The sequence below is a fragment of the Syngnathus leptorhynchus genome, chromosome 1, assembly GCF_054491065.1.
Source record: "Syngnathus leptorhynchus isolate UIUO chromosome 1, UIUO_Slep, whole genome shotgun sequence".
In the NCBI taxonomy this organism is placed as follows: Eukaryota; Metazoa; Chordata; class Actinopteri; order Syngnathiformes; family Syngnathidae; genus Syngnathus; species Syngnathus leptorhynchus.
Window position 1 is genome coordinate 16,344,967 of NC_141195.1, and position 27,051 is coordinate 16,372,017.

The following is a 27,051-nucleotide window of genomic DNA, read 5'->3' on the forward strand; positions in this document are numbered from 1 at the left end:
GATGAAATGGATCCTCTTATGAAGCTTTCCAGCAGTCACTTGGGTGCGTCTCCCGGCTCCTCTCTTTATCCACTCGGGCTCCCTCACCTCACCTCAACTTACCTCCCGCCCACTCAGTGTGTGAGGTACCCCCACGGCCATCTCATTAGATGCTCGCAGGCAGGAATCCACGCATTGATGGACGGGGGTTCCTCTGTCTTTGAGTTTTTCCAAACATCTATTTCTGTGAGAGACTTGTTAAATTGAGACTGGCGTGTGCCCACTCCATTCTAACTTAAGTTTGAATGTAATTGATTCATTCTAAACACAGCCGCAGACCATTTGTAAGAGTGTGGACACTTTTGTAATTACATTCTTTAGCCATGTATCTTAATAAACCTCATTTAAATTCTTATTGTGTTCATTTATATTAAAACAACAATTAAATAAAAATAAATCGGTTAAATAATCCGACATTTTGGAGAATTTTCCTCACTGATTTTGTTTTTGGTCGTGATGCTATTTAGTTGAGCAAATAAAGCAAAATCTATAAAATGTACGTTTGACTTCAATGGCACACGACCAGGAAAGTGTCAGATTGCAAATTGTGCAGCACTGTAATTGACCAAGATGTAATTGATCAAAAAAGGTTAGTTGTTCAAATACCTTTGAGCCAGGGGAAATCACAAAACTATGGTTCAAATCTACACTTGGGGTTTGACTCTTGAATGATCTAATGTTGTTGAGATGTGCCCAGATAAACAACGCTATGTCATTGATGAAGTGTGTTTGTGTGTGTGTGTGTGTGTGTGTGTGTCACCTTTTGATTGAGTGTATAGCTTTTGTGAGTATTATTAGGATGCGAGCCTGCCGCAGTGCCGCTGATGGATTCCTTCAATGTACCAGCCACATAATCATATCGAGTCATTTCTGCAGCGTCAGCAGCGCCGCCTCTGAGGAAGAGCGAGGTCTTAAGGCTGACTCGCTCTCAAAATCAATCAACATTACACTTTACAAATAAAACGCTCTCGGTTTATGCCCATCACATTAAGGCAATACCATATGATCAATGCGAGGCCTCATGTGAGCAATAGTTTGACATTTTCATGCTGATGTCTTAGAACAGTGGTGCTCAAACTTTGCACCGAGTAATGGCCACCTAGTCCCCCCCCAAGAAACTTGAAAATCTTCAAAATACAGTATTATAACAAACAAACAAACAAACAAACAAACAAACAAACAAACAAACACATTATTAAACATTAAAACTAGATGTATTGTACTTTAAAAATAGATATAACTGAACTATAAAATGCCCCATATTTAAAAAGTAAAAAATAGACAGAACTGAATTTATTTCCTAAAAGTGTTTAGGCCGGTTGTGTTCACAACTAATGTTTGACTGTATTCATAATTTAAATTACGTTTTTTAATGAAGTGATTCTTTTGCACATCACTAGAGGAAGCCCAAATACCACGAATGAAGAGATTGGTGACAAATGAGAGTATTTATTTTGATACTTTCTACTTTTGTAGGGAAATATTTGTACCTTTTCACCTTTGAGTCAAATCAATACGTGTGCTTTTACCATTTATTTATGTACTTATACTTTAGTGTCGAGTGTAAGTACTCTTGCCACTCTCATACTTTGAAAATGTATGACTTGTATTTTAAAGAATAACCTTACACTGGCAAAATCATGAGATTATTTTTTTTCCCGCTGTTTGCCAAAACGCGTTTCTTATTTTGGGCCCTTGTAGCGAGCCGTAGCTGTGATCACGTGTAGAATCAGCTGATTCATAACCGGAAAAGCATCACAACACCAACAAGTGTTCTCATTCTGGTCAATATTCCTTTTAATATACTTATTGTGGATGGAGTCGACATTGGAACAACACCTTGATGATACGTAAGAGATTAATAGTCATTGTTTGACTTTGTATGTTTAGTGTTTACGCAGGAATATCTCGATTTGTTTCCTCTTTTGTCGCTTGGTTCGCAGCATGAAGAATCCAGCAGTGGTCGGGGTTCTTTGTACGGACGAGCAAGGACACAACCTGGCATGTAAGTCAACTTACATGTTTAGATAACCTTTCTTGGTTCAGTTCAAAAATTGGTTTCAGATCTTCCCGATTTTTTCTCAGCTCCAGCTCTCCATTTGTCCACGCACCCTCGCTAAATTGCCAGCAAAATTAAAATTCTCTACCGCACACATAATAAACATTATTACTCTCGAAAATTGGCAACTTTTTAATTCCTGCAAGGGGGGGAAATCAGGAGTGTGTGTGTGTGCGAGTGTTTTAATTGTGTATGAGAGTCCATCCATCCATATTCTGTACTGCTTGCTGGCGTGCTGGAGCCTATCCCAGCGGTCATCGGGCAGTAGGCGGGGGACACCCTGAACCGGTTGCCAGCCAATCGCAGGGTACACAGAGACCAACAGCCATCTGCACTCGCACTCACACCTAGGGGCAATTTGGAGTGCTCAATCAGCCCACTATGCATGTTTTTGGGATGTGGGAGGAAACTGGAGTGCCCGAAGGGAACCCTCGCGGGCTCGGGCAGAACATGCAAACTTCACACAGGGAGAGTCGGAGGTAGAATCGAACCGGCACCCTCCTAACTGTGAGGCGCAGAGAGTGAACTAAATTGACTAGTTTGAGAACAATCTATTAGTGTGTTAGCATTTCAATTAATATGAAGGTTGAAAGTATGTGAAAGTTGTTTCAGGATAATTTATGTGAAGGGAAAACATCCTTTACTAAGTATGAGGGCATTTTTGTGATATGTGTAAGCTTTATTGCTGTCTGATGTGTGTTGCTGACATTTGTCGTTCTTCCTTGACCTCCAAACAGGCCGCGGATCGCTGTCAGATGAGCACGGGGGCGTGGTGTCCGTTTTGGCCAAACAGGCCGCTGCTCTCACAAGAGACCCGACGGACACGCCCACCGTGTGCCTGGAGTCTGACTCTGGGTGAGTGCCGCTGACACCAATTTTGTTAATCTGTCTGAAATGATTTACACAAAAGATTGAACATTACATTTTACAGGATGTGGCGGAATAACAACGTCAATATTGATTTGAATATAGTTTGTGTGGCTATGCTGCCACCTAGCGGGAAGCTTCCTAAACTTCCAGTGACGTTTGCTATTTTGGAAAGTCGGCTTCTTTTTTTTTTTTTTTTTTTTTAAATATAATAATAAATCAGGCGGCTCGGTGGCGCAGTGGGTAGCACGTCCGCCTCACAGTTAGGAGGGTGCGGGTTCGATTCCACCTCCGGCCCTCCCTGTGTGGAGTTTGCATGTTCTCCCCGTGTCCGCGTGGGTTTTCTCCGGGCACTCCGGTTTCCTCCCACATCCCAAAAAACATGCTTGATAGGCCGATTGAGCACTCCAAATTGTCCCTAGGTGTGAGTGCGAGTGCGAATGGTTGTTCGTCTCTGTGTGCCCTGCGATTGGTTGGCAACCAGTTCAGGGTGTCCCCCGCCTACTGCCCGATGACGGCTGGGATAGGCTCCAGCACGCCCGCGACCCCCGTGGGGACTAAGCGGTTCAGAAAATGAATGAATGAATGAATAATAAATCAATAACATATGTGTTGCTCCAAAAGCAGAATTTTGATCAGTGTTTCCATTTTGATTTTGTTTCATTCCTTTGGGGGTCCTTTAGGAAATAACACATTTAGATTAAATCTTTAATGTCCACATTCTTTATTTTACATTGCTGTGTTACCAGGACAATTAAAATAAATAAATAAATAAAGTAAAGCATTGTGGTTTCTCCCTCTATGATTTTCAGCAACATTTTGGTGAGGAGTCACGGGAGTGTCACAGTTGCCGTTCACAAGATTTCCTCCTGAAAGCTATTTGAGATGTACAGAAAATACTGCAATGTTTGTATGTCCCAATCATGTTTGTCTTTGACCAAGTGTGTCAGTCTGCAATTGTTTCAGGATATTGTACAAAAGCTGCATCCATGAACAAAGATGCATATGCTTTCAAAATAAACTTCATGATGTGTGTCATCTTTTGAATCATTTTAGGAACTTAGGCATACTGAAAGTGCAGTTTGTGTCTGCTTATAGTTAAAAAGATATACACAATATATAAGTGTATTGTGAATATCTTTTGTGTGTGTGTATGTATGAATATACATATATTAAGTCATTTGAGATTTTCACATACGGCTGTTGTTTGGAACTTCATGTCCTGCGAGAAGCAGTTTGTCAGAAAATGAACAATCCTTTCAAAGAGGCTTTAGGCCAGTGCCTTCCAAAACTTTTGGGGGATGAAATTATTGTGCATTTTATTTGATTAAAAATGCTGCTTGGCCACCGTCCTTCTGTTGGCCGCCTGCTATTCCCCGAGCGACCTGTCGGTGGTCTCAAGGTCTATGCAGTTGAGGTCAGACGCCACCCAAAATCATTTTTTTACTAAATACAAATGACTGTACTACAAAGTATATTTTATTCATTTCTTTTTCCATGAACCCCAATAGTATTAATAATGATTATGGACAGTTTTATGGTTTAAAATGCGACCGTGAGTCCCATTCTGATGTCCTGGCATCTCCACCACGTGACCCAGCGCAGCTAAAGCGCCCCCGCCCTCCTCCTATCCCCTCTGGTTGACTTGCGAGCTCGCAGACGCCTTGGAACAGAAAGTGAGAGGATGCAGAAGGGACGCAGCAGCCGCGTGTAGAGGTGCAAGCAAGATCCCGGGCAGAGTCGGAGCCCCCAACCCTTCCTCCCCACGTCCCCCCACCCCCCTCTCCTAAGTGCAAAGTTATGGCTGAAGGAGAAGAAGATCCTCCAATGACGCGCCTTGCAGGTTTGTGCAACCTTTCTGTCAAAGTTTGCGCAGCAATCAAGTGGTCTTGGTCTGGGGCATTGCTAAAAATAAGTTATTTATGGCTTTTAAAGTGTGTCCCTCTCTCTCCCCTTTCTCAACCACGTTGGTTCTCCTCACAGGTGGCCTGCAGATGACGATGACACGCGCCGTTTAAGTGTCACTCTGCGTCTGCTGTTGTGAGGAAGAGGACGGCTGGCTGTGAGTAGGGGGGCACCGCACCGACGCCACCGCCATGCAATCCGGCTGCGCTCCAGAGATAACTGGCAGCAACTACATGAGGTAAGACCCCCTTAAACATGCGACAAGAAGTCTTGTGGAAAGCGCTCAAATTCAGCCTTGACTCTCCCTTCCATTCTTCAGCACATTCATGTCTGCTTTGAATTGCAATGCAAAGCTGCAGAAACGTGCAACGAGTGGTGCCTAACGAATTTATTTTGTGCCGAGCCCATCACTGAAATCACTCGAGGACTACCTCAAAACAACTTTCTCCATTGAAATGTCTTTCAAAAGCCCCCCGCCCCAACCCCACCACTAGTTTTTATTATTTTTACGCATGTCGCAAGTAAAACTGACTCATTAACATTTCTGTTTTTAACATGCAATGGGTAAAAGGTAACTATTAAAATGTTTTGGCAGCGGGTCAGATTGACCCATTAACATATGTTTTAGCGATGAACATGCATCAGGTCAATTTGACCTACTATCTTTGGTTTATTTGACACACGTAGTAAGAAAATTGAAGCCATTAAGATTTGGGGGTGTTAAACATGCTTTAAGTCAAATTGTTGTTGTGCTTCAACTGGGAATACATTTCAACTCAAAGTGATTTTGCTGATTTGATTTACCAGCTCCCCAGGAGCCTCCTCTCCGCACGGAACGCATTTTGGACTTTGGATGAGGTCAACAATATGTGACGTGGCCATTCAGACCGAGGCCACATCACAAAATATATCTGATCTAGGTGTCAAAGTGACCTCGGTCAAATTTGGAAAAAAAAAATGGGATTGAGCTGTTCAGACTGTCAAAAATAAATCAGATACAGTTTGAGTGATTTAAAAATGATTACTCCTCATTAGTATTGATGATGGATGAACATCGCTTATTCCATCAGTGTTTCTGGCATTTGTCAGTCTGCCAGTGAAACCAAAATCAGTCAGTCCTCCCGTCTGTGCTGACTGACTGAATGTAAAAATCTCAACTGTTTTTCCTTTTACTGAAGTTAATCTTCATTTAAAAAAAATATGTTGGTTTTTTTCACCACTTTCCTTATTTTCAGCAACTTGTCCGTCTTTTCATGTGCAGACGTTCACAGCTTTGCATCACGTTTGTTCACAGAGCCGCAGCCTAGGCCAGATGTGATATAGCACCTGCCTCCGTTGCGATTTACTCTATAAAGGCTCACCAATCGAACAGTAATGTTTTGACCAATTCGGTTACGTCAAACACGCTTCATCGTCTTGTTGCAGGTGTCAAGTTTGAAGCGCTCGAGCTGAGAATGTTACGCGGAGACGATGACTTGTGACCTTCGTTCCAAAGCAGACCAACAAAACAGGTGAATCCAAATATTTGTGTTTATTTGTCATTTGAGGAAAACGGTCCTGTTTGTTTCGTTGGTGATGTCTTTTCATACCGGAGCAGTTTCGCTGTGCCGCAGGGGGTTTGACATTTTCTCTCAGTTGCTAGGGTTTCAGACAAAATATTTATTTATTGAACAGTCCTGCAAAGAGACAAATGGGGACAGTATTTAAACTTCCTATCAAGTAAGATTTGGATTTTATTTACGGGTTGGAGTGGGAAAGTAGTGAGGAAAGGGATGCAATGATACATGTGTGAGGCAGCCCATGGTGGGAGTACCCATGGAAAGAATTGTGAGGGCATATGAGAAGAATTCAACCTCTTCCTTGTCAAACAATAGCGACCTGTTTCTCATACTAGTTTTGTTTCCTTCCAAGTAAATATATTGGTAAAAACTCCCGGTCGTGTCAAAGTGCCGCGTACTTGTGTTGTATTTTCATAGCGTACTGGTACCTGTAGTGTACTGTGGGAGTGGCGGGGCCCTATTTTTGTCGGCAGGGTACGTAAGTGTGTGTTCAATTTATAGTGTAGTGGTGGTATGATGTCATGTTCTTGTAGTGTAGTACTATTGTGTAATACTGCAGTACTGTTGTAGTGTAAAAGTGTCATAGTGTTTCTTGGTGCCATATTGTGATTGTGCTATAATGTTTAGTAGTATTGTAGTGATGGAGTGTAGTAGCGTTGGTGTGAAGTATTGTTGTATTGCGGTGTACTTTAATTGAGTCATAGTGGAGTAATGTGGGCTGCTACTGTTTGTAGTGTGAATAGTGTAGTTGCATCATAATGTGTTGTAGTTGAGTATAGTGCCAACATTGGAGTGTGTTTTCTTTTTTGAGGTGCAGACCTGAGAGATCCCCAAAAAAAGCATCAATTTATGACATTGGCTCTTTTACAGTGGGTAAAAAAAATAGCATACAATCTGCAGTAGTGTGAAACAAGCTTAATGTGTTGCTGTCAAAAAAAGCCGAAAAGTGCCAGGATTATCTTTGGATTCTTTATTTTTATTTTTATTTATATTTTTATAAAAAAAATCTAGTTTTGGATTTTTAGAGTGGGGTTGTTATCTTTTATTACTTTTTATTTGTTTTAGAAAATGCTACATTTTAGTTGAGTTTTTATTAAATTTAATATTATTTTAGTTTTAGACACCTATGCTTTAAAAATAGTTTTATGAATGTAAAATAGATTTTCAGCTTGTTTTTATAAGCACTCTTGTTTGGTTTTTATAAATTTTTTTTGTTTTAGTGATTTAGGTCCTTTTTTGTAACTTTCTCAAAATTTGGAAGTTGGTCAGTAAACATGTCAAATCACTTAGCAAGGCCATCGGTCCCCAACCTTTGACTTGATCTTAGCCAGCATACTCATTCTGAAAGAACGACAGTAGCAGTAGAATTTGACAGGTTTCTACTTCCTGTTGTTGTCCCACCGGGGTTGATTGATTTTTTTATCATTGTGAGTCAGACTGAAAGTGATTGGAAAGGAGCAGGGACTATTTTACAGAAGGTTTGAGGCCAATCAAATGCACAACAAATTGAATGAAGAAGCTGAAGTTTGGGCTCAGAACAGCAGTTTCTTTGGTCACCCAGGGTACACTTAATAAATATTGTTTGTCTCTCATTCATAAACCCATTGCTTCCCAGTACAATCAATAGTTATTGCAATGCACGTTTCACAAATCATCAATAAATAAGATTTATTACTTTGAAAAATGTTGCCAATATGTGAAATGAAGCCTTTTCATAGCATCATTTGTTTCCACTCTTTCACCACAAAGATTCAAATGGGTCACATTTATCCGCCGATTTCCCCCACTGATGCATTTGAGGTGACTTTTTTTTTTTTTTTTTTCCATTCAGCAAGCATGACGGTGAGCGGTGTGGTATTTATTGCTTCATCCTAGTTGTTGCAGTATTGCTGTTGTGTAGTAGCAATGTGTCAGCGTTTTTCAGTGCAGCACTTGTGTAGTGTCATATAGTAGTAGTAGTCTTGGAATGTAACATTTAAACTCTTATCAGAAAATTCCAGGAGATATACGGAATACATGTTTATGATATCACAAATGAATACCAGTTTGGACAGAGCAAGCTGACGGCAAAATTGAGATTGGTATCAATTTTAGCATTTGATAGCAAATGCAACATTGTGCTGAGAGGAGAAAGTGTCATCTTGCAGCGTGGCTAATAATGGAACATAAACAAACAGATGAGACAAAACAACTGTTTGGCTCATCTGCTTGCGTGCTGTTTAATTTTAGCCAGTAATGTTTTTTTTTGTGTGTCCTGATCACTAAGTTTTCCATTGATGTAGTTTTCGACACCCGCTAGTTGGAGGCTCCACGATGACCCACGTTTCATTGCAATGGCGTTTTTGGAATACGGTCGTTGATGTAGACCAATATTAGCCGTTTGGGTGGAGCCCACCTGTTTGCGCCAGTGCAGCAGGAGGGAGGGAGTGAGTGTTGCATCACATTCCCCACAATAGCCTCTTTCAGACCAAACAGCCCAGGAACTCCTTTTGTTGTGTAGTTGTCTCGTAGTCGAGTGAAACTAGATACAGTACTGGAAGCTAACAGAAATAAATGGGAAATTTGGGAGGACATATCTAGCATAAAACTAAAAAGTGTATCATTTATGAAATTGAACATCCCATCCCATTAATTTCTGCTAGTTTCTTTGTTTCTAGATTTTGATTGGAGCCTTTTTTCTTAGCTCATAATGGTCCATGCAAATCGGCCCATTATTGTTTGCTTTGTCATAACCCCTGCTTACAGCTGGAATAACAAAAAACAGATTGGTTTGTGTATGCTAACGCAAGACAGGGTATATGGGTTCAAGCAAAAAGACAGTTTGGGTTAGAGTTCAACTTCTAATGAAACGATGGGAGCTTTTTCCTCTTTCCTCCAGGGTGACAAAAACGGAATGTAACGTTTGTACCAGTAAAGAAAATGAGACTGTATTGGTCAAAATGATTCAAAGTGCCTTTGTTGTCCTCATCAATATTATTCATTCATCATAAAAATGTTGCGGAATAACAAAATGTTCACTCTTAAAACAATGAGTTCCTTAAAATATGTTCCCTTAATTTTCTACTGTTTCAAGAAAATTAATGTACATGTGCTGATGTCACACACACCGTTTGACTGAAATAAAATAAATGACATGATTATGTAAAAAAAAGTTATTTGTTAAAATCAAATCATTTTGATGATGGATTTGCTATTTTCATTCAGCATTTTGCACTTGAAATTGATTTTTGAGTAGCTTAAAGATATCTAACAATGTCTTCACCGACATTACTAGCAGCGTTTTTGTCTTTCGTCAAATTTACACATTTTTCATAAATGTCTTTTTTTACGTGTGGTTGGACATTGTCAAGTTAAACATGTCCACCCTGTCTCCTGGAAATGTAAAACATTTTTGTTAACCAGTACCCAGTCTGTGGAGATTCAAAATTAGTTGAAACAATGTGTGGGAGCTTGTCCAATTTTTATGTCAGTAAAACATCTACATGCAATTAATATATTTTTTTCTCTTTTAAACATTTAAACAAAGAGTGAGTCACATTGACTCTTTAGTATTGCCGGTAAGAAAAAACAAAACCCAATCGGATGTTTGCCAACGGGCTTTGAAATGCCCTATTTGAACAGTCTCTTTATTTGTCTCTAAAAATAAGACATGCTGGCTTGGTTTGAGTAGCCCAAAAAGTGGGTCATGACCTCATGGTAAAGCGTCGATGAGAAGGGTTGGGAAAACAGCTGAGCAAGTTTAATACTGAGGCAGTGTGTCCACTTCCAATTTGAGGCTACGGTTAACGTTTCAGGCCGGCGAGACGCCTGGCTTAAGAAATGGTATCGTCCGCTTTTGGAAATCATATCTAGATCACATTTAAGAGAGCGTCACCCTGTAATGTGAGCCGTGCTTTGGGTTAAATTAGTCCAAACCTCCCACGCGTTTTCCGAAATGTGAAGTATGACATTTCATTGATGGGCCGGCCTTTAACAAGACAACAATGACAAACTAACAAGTTAAAAATGACATAATAGGCCTTTTCTTCTTCTTTTTTGTTGCACGACTTTTTCAGTACACATGCTTGCAATGCTGGTGCTTTAGAGGGGAACTTTTTAAAACCTTTTTTTAAGCATAACCAGGCAAGAACCAGATTGATACATAAATCACTCAACGGACTTCTTCACAGTTTCAATGTGGGACTGCTTCACTGTGACCTGCTTAGGAAAGGAGGGACATTTGAGTACAATACTTCAAGATGATTGGGCGATATGGTAACTTGTGCAGCCTTACCAAACTTTTGTTTTGACCAATTACATCAATGAAAATGCAAATCAAGAAATGAAAGAATCACAGACCTCGTTTCCGGTTGAAAGCGCCTTTCGGTGCACCTCTTCCAAAAGGAAACTCTGTGAGAACAGAATTAGATGCAACGCCCATGCATTTGTCCACTAGTGTTGCTTTCACCCGGTCTCAGCGCTTCTCGCTTTCGTTGCAGCCACATGTCCCGCCCCCAAGCACATTGTTGCTTTGTGATTGGTCCAGCCACCAGTGGCTCGGCTCAGAAAGAAATTGATTTGAGTTGAATATATATATATATTTTTTTGATGAAATCAAAAATATCATGAGAATTCAGTTTGTAGGCAAGGTTATAATAACCAGAGTGAATGGAATCTCTTAAGCACACCCTAAAAGAAGACAGCAACTGTAATATACTAATTAGTTTATACTAATATTGTACTTGGACTGCGAGGGAAAAAAAGCTCCGATACTTACAAACTGATACTTTAGCAGTCTGACATCTAACTTCAAGACTAAGACACCGCATAACGAACACCTTTTTTTCCAGGTTACATTGCAGGAAAAAAACAAAAAAAACATGCAGGCTTATTTGTCAATGATGACAAATTGTTACTCTAACATCAGACGTCATGTCATGTTCAAGAAAAGTTTGTGTTTTGTGTTTTTGAATGAAAGTAAAGCACATTTTCACCACAAGATGTAAGAAAATGGTGGTCGGGCTAATACCAAAAAGTGTGCAACTATCCATCCCATAAATGTGTGGGAGCTTCAAAGATTTCTGACAAGTGTTTGCATTTCCATCATATTTGACAGATTCCTGCAGAAACAGACACTAGCTGATCTTTGAAGGCTGCTGGGGAAATCCCAAAACATTAACAACAGTCCAATTCATGTAAATGTGCATTTTTATTGGACAGTGGGGAGGATATTTACAGGGAGTTTGAAACAGTACCGAGAACTGTGTTTCCGTCACATTTTCCACAATAACACTTACTTTGAAGGCTCATGGGGGAATCTTGAAACATCGAATGAGTAAAACGCCATTCAAATGCTCATCTATGCTGTAACCATGACATCCTGTTGGATCTTTATGAGTGTTAAGGGTCTTGTTGCCAAAGTTTGTGTACCTAATATTGTGGCCAGTGATTGTCAATCACGTAATGAGACGTGTGGGCGTTTTGTACGTCCTGATGGAAACGTGCCCAAACACGAGGCTGTTAAACCCTCGCCGCGAGATGCCGATTGCAAACCCCCATTGCCCGATCCCGCGGACCCTCGGCACATTTTCAAACATGCACTCAGGCATGCTCGGTGAACAACTTATGAAAAGCACATGGGAGGCAAATATTTCCCCGGCGGTACACTGCTCCAATTCATTCCTCTTTTAATCCGCTCTGAGTTTGCTGCCTAAAGACGTCTTGCTTTCTTATACAAGTCACTTATTGATTCAAGTCCCTAACTCCAAACAAGATACAGTGCTGCCTTCAAGTTCCAACACAATGCATTCCATGACTTTTGACCATTTGTCCATTGAGATCAATGAGATTTGGAGTCATTCATTCCCAACAAGTTTACAAAGTGTTTGTGCTCAAAGGCTACATTTGATTTTTAAAACTGACAAATATGATAGGTAAAAAACATATGCAAACCATGCAAAAATATGATATAATAATAATAATAATAATACTATTTTTATAATTTGTTTAGTTATAATTAATCAACTCATTTTTTGACAAATAAATTTAACAATGTTAAACATATTACATAATAATTTAAATGTTTTTTTTTTTTACACTGATGAAAACAAACGTTTCACCTTAGAGCCCAAGTGTGCCTGCTTACAGGCGATTGTCTCTTTCAGTTAAAATGTAGTAACCTCCAAAATGGCACATAAAATAAAATAAATTAAAAAAAAAAACCGTTGAGCAGAAAAGTTGTAAATTCAATGCCACTTTCCATATCCCTTCTCTCCACTTCTGTCTGTGTAACTAACTGCTGCCCAGTTGCTGGCAAATGAGAGATGACTCGGATTAATATTCCGCCACAGTTCAAGCAAAAGCTCTTGGAGTTCAATCTAACTGCTTCGGGGCGGGGGGGTTCACCATGAATGTGCCTGGTAATGCATATGCATGATTGACACCTTGTCATTTGTTTTTCCTCTGGCAAAGTGTTCAGAAAGGGTTGATTTTTTTTTTTTTCACGTCATTTTACTAACGTATTGCCGTCAGGTCATTCCAACACTTGACATAAAAGACAGACAAAATGTGTTTTTTTTTGTTTTTTTTAGGAGGGCGGGGTGGTTGACTTAAGTTTATCATCTGTATTATTTAGCAGTCTTGAGAGCAGCAGAGTGGATGTGAGGAGCAGGAATTTCTTGTTGAAATCCTGTTTCATATTACAGTACGAGGGGATACTCTAGTTACACGTCTTTGCAGAGTGAAAGATGCAATCCCAAGGTCATTGTGAGGTTTTTGCTCGCACCATCGCAGCTCATTGTGGCTTCCAGCACTATTGTGTTACACGTCAAACGTGTTCAGAGAAAAATTCCCTCACTGAGGCGGCAACGTGCCATGACCGTCAAGTAAAAGCTGCATAATTGAGGGCCTGTTTTTTTTAATTATTTTTTTGAAAGGCCATTGTTGCGCAATGTAGCTAAAAGCAGCTGCTGAAGGACAGGACTGATGAAAGGCAGATGTAGGGTGTAAGCAAGACAGGCCCACGGCGTAATGGGTGGGACTCAGCAAGCTGCAAAACAAGGCAAAAAAAAAAAAAGCCAGCAGACAGTCCACGTGGGACGTTTATTGTGGGGAAGACGATGCTGTGACGCCAGATCGTCTGTTGCGCAGACCTGGTTGTTCATTCTTGGCCCATCTTATGTGCAGAGGCGCCGCGATCTTTGGATTTGAAGCAAATGTCTGACTCGCTGTCGACAGCATTGCGTTGATGTATAGCTTACCCGTTAACAAGTTGCTGGGATCATCTACTGCTGATCTGCAGAATTCCTCTGGCGGCGACTGCTGCGGGCACTTTATCGGTTGTGTGAGAGGTCCCACGACAGGTATTATTGATTTGCAACTTTGGACTTTATGCCTCGACTTGAAATCTCCTTAGCAGGAAAAAAAATGCATTCAGGGAACTTTAAGGATGATGACTCGGGAGAATGTCACTTTCTGACCACGTTTGCTCATCACAAGTTGCTATTTGCTATTTTGGACCTCGTATCGTATATGCATGGATGCACACGTTCGTCATCATCATCATCTGTCAAAATACATAAGTCTAACTAAAGCTACATCAAACATTAATTTTCCGACGGTGTGAACTTAGCTGCACATCAAGCCTTCATTTTACACAGCACATATTGATTGTCCTCTTATTTTGTTTACTCGGATTTACAGTGCAGCCATGAAGCTCTTCAGGAAGGATGATATCTCCACAAAGAAGGACAAGGATAATGAGATCCAGTATGAGGAGCCACCAGATGGCGGCTGGGGCTGGATGGTGGTGCTGCATTGTTTCCTGGTAACATGGAGACAAATCATGCTTACTGCTTTTATATCTGGAAACTAAACATTGGCGCAACATACTGTGATCTTTTTTTTTTTTAGGTTAACGTCCTCGTGATGGGAACGCTGAAGACCTTCGGGATCTTCTTTTTGGCATTCCAAGATGAGTTTGGGGGCTCGGCAGAAAGCATCAGCTGGATCGGTTCCATCATGTCCAGTTTGCGTCTCTCTGGAGGTTTGACAACACCATCTTTTCCTGTATCGCTTCCTCACAGGGTGCTGCTCCAGTCTTGTTCATTTTTCCTCAGCCTTTTCTCTCCATCTCTATCTTCTCAAAACTCAACCTGTCTGTCTGCGTTTATAATAAATATCCATTTAAGTGTCAAAAATGATAGAATCACCAGTCTCGGATGATGTTCATTCAATTGTTTGAAGTTGTCAAAAAAGAACAGATCGTAGACATGACAACATTTTTAAAGGAAACCTTATGGCTTCAAGAAACACAAAAAAACAAATGTGGTAGTCAGTACTTTGGACTAAGCAGAAGGAAAAAAATCTGGACTCACTCACTTCTGAGGAGCAAAAAAAAAAAAGCGTCATGGACTTAATGAGTAATAAAAAGTCCTCTTCATCAATGTAGCTCCAACTTTCCTTGATTGATTTGCCAAATCATCTTTGGAGATTGGAGCATCTTCATGGACCATTTTCTTGAAAGATTTTCAAATCGGATTAAGATCCGGATTATTTGCGGCATTGACCTTACGTGCCCTTCTTCAAGGAATGTTATCACACTTTCTGCTCTATGACTAGAGGCATTATCATCTTGAAAATCAATTTCATTATCCCCGAGTTGATAGATGAGAAAAATGTCCAAAATGTCAACTTGTGCATTTATTGAAAATGTAATGTCAGCATATTTTCTTCATGAATCTTATTGGAACGGCAGCGGACAAAAATTCCATCATCATCATCATCATCTCGTACATCTGTACTGATGGCCTTCCTCCAGTCGTCCACGGCCCATGATAGCTTTCCCGATGTAACCTTGTTTATTCCTGCTTAAGTCTTAACGATGGCTTTTGTTGAGCTTTTCCGTAAGCTGTTTTACAGTTTGGTCACAGATGCTGACTCCACTTTCCTCCCATTTGTTTTGCGCTGCATTTTTTGTTTTCAAGACGTATTGCTTTCTGTCTTGATGCTTTCATTAACACCCCTGCTGTGCTTGCTTCTCATGCTATTTGTACAGCCCACTGGACAACCTACAATTCCTTTCCTTTGTTTCAATTTAAGCTGATTCATCTCAGCCCACTTGGTGCAACGGCTCTTAGGTTTGATTCCTGCTGTTTAACTGAACACTAATGAGGAGATCTGATTTGATGCAGGTGATAGTTTTGCCAATGGAAATTTACAGGGTGATTTCTTTTTTTTTTCCACAGAATTGTTATCCCATTTTACTTGTTCTAAAAATGTAATGCATTTTTTTTTTGATTTTCTTTAGTGTTTCTTAAAGCCAGAATGTTGCCATTTGAGATTACTTTAGTCTTGAGTCATGTCATCCTGCACCTGAAGGTGTCACGACTCGTCTCTGATTATTTCATTGTGTGTAAGTTGTCATAGTTTCTGTCCGCGTCTCTGTGTACTCGCCCCTCCCCTCCTGTGTCTGCCCATTCAGTATAATCACAGTCCACCCGCCTCTCATTACCTGTTTCGTATTTAAGTCCGGATCGTCGACGTCTTTTGTCTCACGTCTTTGTCGGTCAGTTCCGTTTCTGTTATCCAGTATGTCGGTCAGTCCTGTTGTTGGTTTTGTTAGGAAGTTATGTTAGTTGGCTGGTTTTGTTGCTTTGTCCCCTCATCCTCCCTTCCAACTACCTTTTCCTCAATAAACCCTGGTCCAAGCCGCATTTGGTCGCCCTGCTCCATTCCGATCCGTGACAGAAGGCCACGTTACTAACCATCTCAACAGATGAAAGCTCATGACATTTGAAAAGATGTTACAGAATCCTCTGTCCATTGCTATAATTGGTTTATCAGGCATTTTGGGGATGTGCCTGTTTCTTCAAGTTTCCTCCCTTTTCTGTCACCCATCAGCTCCCATCGCCTCGGTGGCCTGTGCCAAGATAGGAACCAGGGTGACGTCCATCACCGGGGCCGTGCTGGTCAGTGGGGGCTTCCTCATCAGTATTTTCGCCAACAGCGTGGTGTTCCTCTACATCAGCATGGGAGTCATCGTAGGTGAGAAGGAAATGTCCTCTTGTGGTTCCATGTAATGACTCCAGAACCCCCCTTCTTAAAAATTCAACATAACTAGCATTTTTTTTCCCTTCTCAAATGAGACGACGTAATTATTGGTTGCAGATCTCAGTTTGAGAACCACTGCTTTAAAGGTGAAGTTTTTTTTTTTTCTGATAATAATGTTACATGTGCCCCCACTAATCTAAACACGGCATTCTGAAAAATATTGCGTTTGTGGATTATGAGTTAAACAGGCAAAATCAACAGCGGCCATTTTGCCACTTCCCGTCGACTGAAAATGACATCACAGTTGCCAGGTCTCAGGTCACAAACAAATACAGCTCAGCTTCAGAAAATTGGGATGGATAAAAACAGGTGGATTTGACCTGTTTGATTCATATTCCACAAACGAAACAATCAGAAAACTATATTTTGACTACTTTGGCTGCACAGAACGTATGACAAAGAAATGTTTTGGGTTGACTTTCCTCCATGCAGGAATGGGTTTTGCACTTCTGTACCAATCCTTCTCCGTGGTCACGGCACTCTACTTTCGAAAGAAGTTGGCAACGGCCTATGCCATCGGACGCTCTGGGATGGGTTTGACATTTGCCCTGGCTCCGTTCACTCAGCTGCTTCTGGACCAGTATGCTTGGCAAGGTAGGTGCATCACTATAAATAAACAAATACGGACATTCACATATATTTTTTTTAGTGGTGGGCCACGCCTTTCGGATGTAGATCTTTGAATTTTCACTCATGTACAGTCGTCCACTCCCGGCCTCATGCCACACGTGTTTCTCTGAACCAGAGCATGGGAAAGTGCTGACCCATCCGATTGATTTCTAATAGGCCCTCATATACTCAATATGAAATTTGGTTCAGATTTGCATAAAAAAACAACAACAAAAAAACGTAATTCTTTTAGGGCCTGCAATCCTGCACCCGAATGCCTTGGGAAGCTTACGTTGCTATAGCAACACATAATAGAAGCTGAAATCTAATTGGCCCCCAAAATATAATTATAACAATAACACACAAACAACTTTAAGCTCTGCTGCCTAGACACACGATATTGAATGAAGACAAGAGACTTTTGGAAATAAATTGATATCATATTTTATTAATGTATACCACATGTGACACGCCACTTTGGCTCTTCTGCGTCTCCCTGGCAGGCGCATTGTTGATCCTCGGGGGTCTGATGCTCAACATGGTGGCCACCGGGATGCTCCTGCGGCCCATTCAAGTGAAACCCGCATCGAGCTGCTCTTCCCCCGTCCAGAAGAGCCCAACCGTGTCTCTCAAGAGCTCCTCTGAGAAGGACAACGCCAAAAGCTTCCTTAATGGCTCCTCACATTTATCCAACGGCATCTCCAAATCAGACTCACTTCCATCCCCTCCTCTTTCTCCTCTTGAGGAGCTGGTTTGCACTCAGGAAAGCAAGGAGCAGTTGGAGAACCCTGAACTGAACAGACTGGTTCTCAATGGCCACGAGACCCACCAAGACGTGGGTTTGTGTAAGCCCACTGCCGATGGCTCCGTGGAGCTCAACGGCACCTCGAATGGGTCCACCTCAGTTGGGGTTCCCGCCGTCCACGCCGGCACGCCAAGCGAGGAGAGCCTCTCAAAAACCAAAGTACTAGATTTTTCCTTGCTCAAGGACCCGTTCTTTTGCATCTATACTTGGTCTTTAGTCTTCAGCCAGCTGGCCTACTTCATCCCCTACTTCCACCTGTCTGCCCGAGCCAGAACCCTGGGCATTGACCCCATGGATGCTTCCTTCATCATCTCTGTGGCAGGTAAGGCCCGCACTGAACATACTCTTCTTCACCGCAAACTGAAGCTAGATTCAAACTGCAGCTCTTGAAGCTCAGTTTGTTTGGTGAAATCTGATTTTATTTGATTTTTTTTTTTTGTGTGTAAGTTTTCATTAGCCCCTCTGTGGCATTTTCCATTGTGTGTTAGCATTACGTTAGCAGAATTTTACGTCTAGTTTTACTGTAAACTTCAACTGGGAGTGGTTGGAAACAAAAACTTGCTCTCATTTTCGAAGAATTGTTCAGACATTTTAAACAGCAAAATGTGTGACTAAATCACCTATCTTACAACAATGGGAGAAAACGGGACTTGCGCATGTATTGCTGAAGGTAATGAGCTTGAGGACTCAATGGAAGTATTTGAAAAAGAAAAGACCAGCATTGAAAACATGATGTATCGATTTGAAATGTCCACGCAAGTGCTAATTGTGACATTTATGAGCTGGAAGGAGGTGCGCCTGAATGTTACAAGAGTGGCTTCATCAAGTCCTCCATCAACTTGGTGGCCATGAATTATTCGTGAGCTGCTCAGACGCTGCGGTATTATGCAACGAATGCGCTTACATAAAAGGTGAACTTTGGTCCAGTGGCCATGGCGGGTGTGTGGATTCACGCTCACACTATATTGTGAAAACAACACGTGCATTGGGACCAGTTGCACTCATGCACCCGCGCCTCCTAAACATGCTCGTAAATTATTCAATGAAGATGCATGATCATCCACGGCATGTTTGTATCTGGCAGTTATTCATTGGATCCATCCATCCATCCATCTATAGTGCTTTCCCTCATTGGAATCGTGGTTGAGCTGGAGTCTTAATAAAGTCCATAAACTCTGAAAACGCTCCCGACGAGCTAACTAATAGCATCTGTGTCGGTGTTCTATCTTCGTTAGCGACAGATATCTGAACACAAACGGCTGAGCAACACATGTAGACAGTTCATATGACAATAATCACAGGCATATATTCTTTATCCTGTGTGAAGAATGACTTTTGTTTACTGGGGAGCTGACTGGCTCCATGAACAATATCGCCATATGCCTATTATACTGCCCCCGGGTGGCCAAAGCATGTACACCAGAAGGAGCGGCACAATGTCCTTGACCAAAAATATCCACACAAACCAAAAAAAATAAAAAATAAAACGGAAAAAAACAAAATTCTTTACAGTCTATTTTAATACATCATTACTGATTTAATGATGTTTTGATATGAGTGTTTTAAGCTATGAGTGTGGTCACGGAGCAAACTCAACTTGTATCTTAAGGAGCTACTGCAGCGATAAACATTCACTGAATCCACCCAGTCGACTGACCATTTGCATGATCACGATTTTTTTTATTTGATGCATTCATTTATCCCTTACCTCCCTAAATTGGTCAATTGAGCTGGATTTTTTTTTTTCTTGTTTTCTTCAACAATCATTAAGTCAATGGTTAATAAACAATAGCATTGAAAATGAGAATGAATTCTAAAATTACATTTTAACTTTTGTCTGTTTAAAAAAAAAAATTAAAAAAAATCAATGGTCAAATGAGGTACTGGTGCATACCACTGACTTAAATCCTCACATGTGGTTTTTCTAAGGCAAACTCGTGTACACTTTTTGAGCAAAGCACTTAAACATGAAATCATAACCCTCTTAAGCTGCAGGCAGAAAATCAATAAACTGAACGCATGACATGTACCAGCAACTCATTACTGCTGCTGTAGCACTGCAACCGCGATTGGTTCGCTCCAACTTCCATTTGGTCCGAACCGACACTTTCCCATGACTATAAGAATTGAAATTGGAATAGTTCATTCCATTGTCTTTTGTCAACTGTACTCCTGCTTGGCAACAATTTGTCATTATTAATCACACCAAGTAGTTTGCACAAATATTCTTTATTTTCATTATAGTTAGAAGCAAGGGGGACACATCCATCTGTCATCTGTCCATCATTGCCGACAGAGCAGCTGAGATGAAGCCCGAATTTGTAATCAAGGAACATGAATTTTGAAATTGAATGGGCACACCTAATGAATTCTCACGGCACAGAGGTTGAGAATCACTGAAGTGCGCGACTTCCCGAAATTTTGATTGCGGCACGTTTGTCCTGTCACATTTGGTGCTCATGTGCGCTGGTAATGAGAGTGACGGAGTGCCACCCGTACCACAAAAGCGTCGTCCCAGCATCCCGCTGGGCCTTTTCCCCCCCCCCCGACGGTTGTCATAGAGGTCCATTGGCTCAATGGAAGGAAAGTCCGGTTCGGCCTGTTCCTCAATCCCTTTTGAGCTAGCTGCTCGTCGCTAAGCAACGGCAGGCTGAGGATAGTTGCCGGTAACGAGCGGGCCTCCCTCGCTCCGCTCCGTGCGAGGCCAAGCGGCAGACACTTTGCTGAAAAGCACTGAGGCGGCAGCGTACACAAAGGAGGCTGGCCGGCCGAGCCGAACCGAGGATGCAGCCAAGTGCCTCGGCCAAGCTGGGAAAAACCAACAGCGGCCCCTATTATCTTCGGCTTTCATCTCGTGACTGCGTGTCCATCAGGGAAGGGAGGGGAGCGACGGGAAGCACACCTTCTGATGCCTCGCACCCTAACATGAACCTTTTGATATCTTGCCGTAAATCTTTACAATGTTTTAATGCAGCGCACCCTAACCTTCAAGCTTTTTGGTGGCTTCCGCTTGAACCTTTTAACATTCCACTTCACAGGCAAGACAAGGCAACTTCATTGACGTGACACACATTTCATACACTTAGCAGCATTTACAAACAAAACAGCGAAAGATATTCAAAGAAAACAAAAGTAGCTGACTTGGAATCGTTCAAATAATACAAACAAAGGATTTAAAGGCATTTAAAAGCAAAGTGAGGAAATATTGTGACCAGTCAAACTGATTTGAAATGCTTTTCAATCAAAGGTATGCAGACGTTTTTGTTTTTTTTTTTTAAACCTGGATTGAAAAGCATTTACACTTTTGACTTCACTTCTATTGGCAGCTTATTCGATTTGCGTGCAGCATAAAAGCTGAATGCTGCTGCATTTGCTTTGAAAACTGGCCTCCACTAATTGACCAGTGCCCGCAGACGTCAGAGCCCGACTGGGTTTAAACAATATTTAATCAGCATTGATGGGATGCCGCAAACACTGCCTGGGAACCATTTTAGGACTGTTCCATTTAGTTCCACCCAAGTTTCCAGCCTGCTCCAGTATTTTATGATCAACTGCATCAAACGCTGCACTTGCATCAGTGTTTAAGTTGTACTTGATGAAGTCCATAACTTAATTGAAATTTAAAAACTTACAAAACCGGCAGGACCCCCGCTCTAACTTTTTCATGCTTCACCTCGCATCACATTCTAAACCTTTTATTTCCTCACGCCATACTTTTAACTTTTCACCTTGACATGAACCTCCGCCAACACTCCCATTGTTCCCAGAGTTCCGCGGACACTCCTACCTGTCACCATTACGATCAGTTTCAACTCGAGTATATTTCATCCCAGTTTGAAGAGGAAGAGCTGCAGGCGTGCGCCAACCCGTTGCGGCCAAAGCATACAAACAAGCATGCGGGTGCAAGCGAGAGATGCTCCGCAACAGCATCTCGGGTCGGGACACGGCAACGTGCAAACATGTAAACACGGCACAGCTGCCTGGCCAATCCTCGGTGACCTCGCCGCAGACGTCCGTTATGTAAGAACAGCCATCGCTGTTTTTACACCTTAAAAGCCGAACCGAGCTGGAGCACGATCCAAGACAAACAACAAACTGGTCATGTCAGGGCACATTTTGACAAACAATCCATCTCTATGAATTCATTTTTTAAAAAATCACACGAAAGAAACGGATTTATTGAAACGTGGCTTTTGAGCACCTAACTGCACAGCGCTGGTTTTTGCATTTGTTATTGTGTCTCTCCGATGCAGCTGCTGTGTCGCCTTCATTGATCCATTGAGCTTGAAGCTATCCCCGCAACAGCCCGATACCACTGCCTGCAGCTTGTGCACTGCGGCTACATATCTGCTGAGTCATCAAATGCCACTTGATCACTCTTCCACGCTAGCACGCGGCCAGTGGCTCCCAGTGATGGTCGGATAAAGAGCGCCAGTGACATCACTGTTTGTTTATAAATGCTTTATGAGATGTTTCCAATATTAATATTAAAAATAAATCAACACGGAGGAAGGGGGGGGGTCGGTTTACTGGGGCAGTCCTTCCTGTGTTGTATATCAAGCTCAATCACAGACATCCTGCTGTCAACCTAGTTTAGCGAGTCTGCTTTATCATATCTGATGATGATGATGATAATAATATCAAATTTACGCTGCACTTTTTAGACACTGAACAGAGTTTCTTAAATCTGCTGCAGGAACAATTGAACACACAATGCACATGTAGCCTATTCCATTTGTTTTGACGCTATCTGAACATTCATCAACATCCCACACAAACATATATACATATGGATTTTCATTGTATTTTGTATTGTTATGCCTATATAATATTTGTGTTTTATTTTTTTTATACATATTATTTATATTTGAAGATTTTCTTAGCACAGAGTCAAGAAGTCGTGCAGCATATCGCTTGAATCTTGACATTTGTGTAGTCATACGTTGCTTTCTGTCTCGCGCAAGGCATCACAGAGACCATCGCCCAACTGGCCTCGGGCTGGGTGACCGACCGGAACCTGTTCCACAAGTACCACTACCACAAGGCTTACCTGATCCTCTGTGGCCTGGTTAACCTGCTCTCCCCGTTGGCCACCTCCTACATCCTGCTCATGGTCTATGCCATTTTTTTTGCCATCTTCTGTGGCGGCTACATGGCTCTGCTTCTACCTGTTCTGGTGAGACTGAAAAAGTCTAACCCAAATGTCAGATAGACATTTTTCGTGCTTTCAACTGCAACAATTGCTGCTCCCTGAGGTGAAGTCACATTTCTTTTTTTGCTTTTCCTTCGCCTGCAGGTGGATTTGGTGGGGGCAGATAAACTCAACAACTCCATGGGCTTCTCTATGTTCTTTGTAGGGCTGGGCTGCCTCACGGGTCCTCCTTTGGCAGGTAAGTCATTCCCATTGAAATTTTTTTCTATACTGGTGCCACTCACGCTGAAAAAAAAAAAATCCGCAAACAGCTGAATCCGCAGTAGCCAAATCGCAAGTATGCAGACGTCCAGTCTACAGCTTGTATAACTGCGTACAACTCAACACAAAACTACCGGCAACACAAGTGAGTGTAACCCTCAGTGAAAATTGAATCCAATTAGCCAGTTTCCCTACCAATTGTCATGCAACCCGCTCGGCTTAGGTCTCATAAAATCTTGACACTAAGCTAACCAACTTGGACTTTTTCACTTAGGGGTTCACTCAATTTTTTTGCCTGCTGTTAAGGGATTATGTAATTGTATGTTGGGTAATTTTGCAATTTTGTAATACCCCCCCCCCACACACACACACACACACACACATACACAGCCACCTGGAAATATGCAGTGTCAGCCTGGCTAGTCAGGCCAGCTGGAGTATTTCAGGGTTGAAACACAACTTCGGGGGCAGTTCATAAATAGCGCACATCTCGTCGGGAAAACGACCCTAGCAGTTGACAGACGAGCCTGAAGCGGATTTTTGTTTGCACACCGCGCTGTTGAATCTGCATTGTCTCTTGAACGTTAGGTTGGGCAAACTTTGTGCTCAATGGCTTTACTGGTTGAAAGTTTTCTCGCTAGCATAAAAATGCTGACAAAAGAATAGTATTGATTTTCTTTTGGCGGACAGGTTTCCTGTACGACTACACGCAAACCTACGACTGCTCTTTCTACCTGGCGGGGCTCTGCTACCTACTCTCGTCCTTGTCGCTCTTCATGGAGCCGCTGGCCCAACGCTGGAAAGCCCGACAGAACAAATTGCGCCAGACCAAGACGGCGCAGAGCGGCTGCAGGACCAACGGTTGCTTCGCCCCAGAGCGCCCGCACAATGGCGTCGTGTAAGAGCCAACCAGCATGGTCGCGACGCCGCGTCGCCCTTCTCGCCTTCAAGCATCACCTAAGGATGCATGAAACTGGTAGACGGAATGTCGAAAAGCCCAAAGTGTAATACAGTATATTATATATACATATAATCCTGTTTGTATCAGAGGCACGTGGCATCCAGCACATTTTGGAGAGTAGCAATGCACAATATAGCCAACTTTTGCCTTGTTGAAAATAAGCTATGCAAAAAAAAAAAACTTAACTGCTTTTCACCACAAGCACATGCCTTTTAAAAAGCCGTTACGCTCGCAATGAAGCACTTTGGGGCCAAATTGGAACAAGCTCCATGACTTAGCACAACGTGGACAAACACAATGGGCTCAAGGCTGCAATGGTGTATACATAGGTTTTACATACACCAACATGTGTCTCATTACCTACAAGTAGATGCCAAGCCGGCTATGCAAAGAAGTAGGGGCCGTTGGATGCGTATATTGTAACGTTGGGTGTAAAAAACAGCTTGTTTGATCCTATTTTTTTTTTCTGCCTCAGTTTGAGCCTTTTTTTTTTTTAGGTTCCTCTCTCCCTAGCCACTTCGTCCAGCTATTCTAGGGGGATCCCAAGAAGTTACACAGGCTCTACAGGGGTTCTGGGTCTTCCAGGTGGGGTGTTCTCATAATGTCTCACCAGTGAGGCATCTTAAATTGATGCCCAAGCAGCCTCATCGAGCATCTCTCGATGCGGAGGAGCTCGACTATGAGTCCCTTCAGGTTGACTGAGCTTCTCACGCTATTTCTGAGGGAGAGCCCAGAAAACCAGTGGGTCTCACCCCATCACTTTCTGGATGTCACTGTTGGCAATGTGGACCAAATTCTGTCATTGGTCGTACAGGGACCCAGCAGTCCGTAACAGTACACCATACTCCAGAGAGGTCCCTGAGAGACATGGTCAAAATGTCTTCTCCAAGTTCACAATAGACAAGTTCAGGCTGTCTTGCCTAAAAACAGATAAGATAAAGTCTTGTTAAGCGCGATGAAAAGATGTAGTTCTTCATTATTTACTTTAGTGTCACCTCTACCTCCTTTCAGCATGTCCAGGAAGCTGTACCTTGTCCTGGAACGTCAGAGTTTTTTTTTTTTTTAAAGCAGGGCAGATAAAGAGCTAAAAAAATAGGAGGGTGCCTTTTTCATCCAATAGTTGATGTTTCTGCAGAAAACAATGACTGAATAGGCGAGGGTTGACTTATTCAGTCATTTTTATCCTTTTATTTGAGGTTGCATAAGGTTCTGATGTATTTTTGACAAAATTAAGTATTGATCTTTATAAAGACGCCATTTTGCAGCATTATTGAAACTCGGCCTACCTCGCACTCACACATTTTGCTCCAGTAGGTCAATGCAAGCAGGCTCAACTTTATTGAGCTTTATTCCCGCAATGACTATGAGTTATCTGAAGGCGAGGTGGGTGAGGTGTCATCGAATGGCAAAGCTTGGGATTATGTTTTTGTACTTTCCTTTTCCACCACTGTTTGCCTTAGCGGGGACGCTCCAGCACTACTTCCTGTGATGTCAGCCAAAGTCATGTGAGAGGCTTAATATTGGTCCCAAGGAGATAGGTATTGATATACTGCCATCTAGTGGCAGACGAGGGCTCCTACTACAAGAATGTCAGCTCAATGAGTACTTGTTCTTCCCCCTCAAGTCACTTGCACAATGCTGCACTGAGCCCTAAAACCTTTTTGTTTGTCAAGATGTTGCAATCACTGCAGCAGTCACAATGCACAACCCCCCCCCCCCCCCCCCACCTCACACACAAGTTGCATTCAAGGGCCAAGCCACGTTTTGTATAACGTTTTATGATGCTTTTGATTTGAGATTATTATTACCTGTTTCCTATTATGTCGATAGCATTTTCTTTTGCTTTGCGGATGAGTGGTTTTTTTTTCTGGCTAACTGATTGAGAGTGTAGAAAACTGTGCTTTTAACTAATCAAAGGTTTTTGTTGTTTCATTTTTAAATGCGCACACGCCGGCTGAAATAAAACTGACACGTGACTGTTTTTGTGTGATTTCTTGGGAAAGAAATGAATCAGGACAAAGTTGAATTGAACTCTTTATTTTTTGATTTTATTGAAATTGTTGCAGACAGAAAGATTTGAAAAATACAAGCAGAGCTATAGAGCATTTCATTTTTTAACACAAGAGGCAAAATGGTGCTTCCAGATGGGCAAAAAGATATTCACCAGTGCTAACCTAAACTGTAAATAATGACAAAAACGGCTAAAATGGCTGTTTGCCACCTGGAAGTAGTTGTGAGTAAATCACTTTTGTACACAATGAAAAAAAAAAAAAAACTTACCTTGCGTACCTTTAATAAGAGTGAAATGAGGTTACTTACAGCACACAAGCAATGGTGGTGTGTTCAGTGGCCTGTGGACAAAGCAGCCTTCTTTCATGAGCCTGGCAAAGAAAACACAAACATGTATGTTATTTTTTCCCCCTGTACATTGGTTGTGGTCTGAAAGTTTAGCCGGCTCACTTTTGATGGATGGTTGTTTGTAAATGTATGAACTCTTGTCAACTGATTGTATGCCTTTCCCCAAGGATGATAATCTTAATACTTATTGCTTCTGTGATAATATGAATACTTCATTACAGATTTTTCAGGTATCTATACTTCAGCAATTAATTTTCAGATGACCTTAACCTGATACTTTTGAAAACAGATATCTGTATTTTCTTTGGCTACAAGAATGATTTATGTGTGGCGAATGTGTTGTCTTGTTCTAGTTTTAAAAGCCCTCAGCAAATTCTCCATCTTGAA

The 27,051-nt window shown here is 41.8% G+C and overlaps 2 protein-coding genes across 2 annotated transcripts; both read left to right on the forward strand.

The window, feature by feature from the left end:
• Positions 1–1,750: 1,750 nt before the first annotated feature.
• Positions 1,751–4,001, forward strand: lamtor5 (late endosomal/lysosomal adaptor, MAPK and MTOR activator 5). Its single transcript, XM_085917501.1, has 4 exons — positions 1,751–1,889; positions 1,983–2,044; positions 2,836–2,953; positions 3,778–4,001. Exons 1-4 carry the CDS (start codon positions 1,855–1,857, stop codon positions 3,836–3,838), a joined length of 276 nt encoding a protein of 91 aa, XP_085773627.1. The 5' UTR covers positions 1,751–1,854; the 3' UTR covers positions 3,839–4,001.
• A 1,056-nt stretch (positions 4,002–5,057) lies between these two features.
• Positions 5,058–26,366, forward strand: slc16a4 (solute carrier family 16 member 4). Its single transcript, XM_085917488.1, has 10 exons — positions 5,058–5,108; positions 6,296–6,381; positions 14,110–14,233; positions 14,320–14,452; positions 16,309–16,452; positions 16,951–17,112; positions 17,631–18,254; positions 22,897–23,108; positions 23,229–23,322; positions 24,036–26,366. Exons 2-10 carry the CDS (start codon positions 6,341–6,343, stop codon positions 24,245–24,247), a joined length of 1,746 nt encoding a protein of 581 aa, XP_085773614.1. The 5' UTR covers positions 5,058–5,108; positions 6,296–6,340; the 3' UTR covers positions 24,248–26,366.
• Positions 26,367–27,051: the final 685 nt, after the last annotated feature.

Excerpts from the sequence above, each read along its gene's own strand:
- lamtor5 (XM_085917501.1), top strand. The coding sequence starts at position 1,855 with ATGGAGTCGACATTGGAACAACACCTTGATGATAC. Across the intron at positions 1,890-1,982 it reads GAACAACACCTTGATGATAC|CATGAAGAATCCAGCAGTGG; the intron begins GTAAGAGATTAA and ends CTTGGTTCGCAG. Across the intron at positions 2,045-2,835 it reads GCAAGGACACAACCTGGCAT|GCCGCGGATCGCTGTCAGAT; the intron begins GTAAGTCAACTT and ends ACCTCCAAACAG.
- slc16a4 (XM_085917488.1), top strand. The coding sequence starts at position 6,341 with ATGACTTGTGACCTTCGTTCCAAAGCAGACCAACAAAACAG. Across the intron at positions 14,234-14,319 it reads TGGTGCTGCATTGTTTCCTG|GTTAACGTCCTCGTGATGGG; the intron begins GTAACATGGAGA and ends TTTTTTTTTTAG. Across the intron at positions 17,113-17,630 it reads GGACCAGTATGCTTGGCAAG|GCGCATTGTTGATCCTCGGG; the intron begins GTAGGTGCATCA and ends TCTCCCTGGCAG.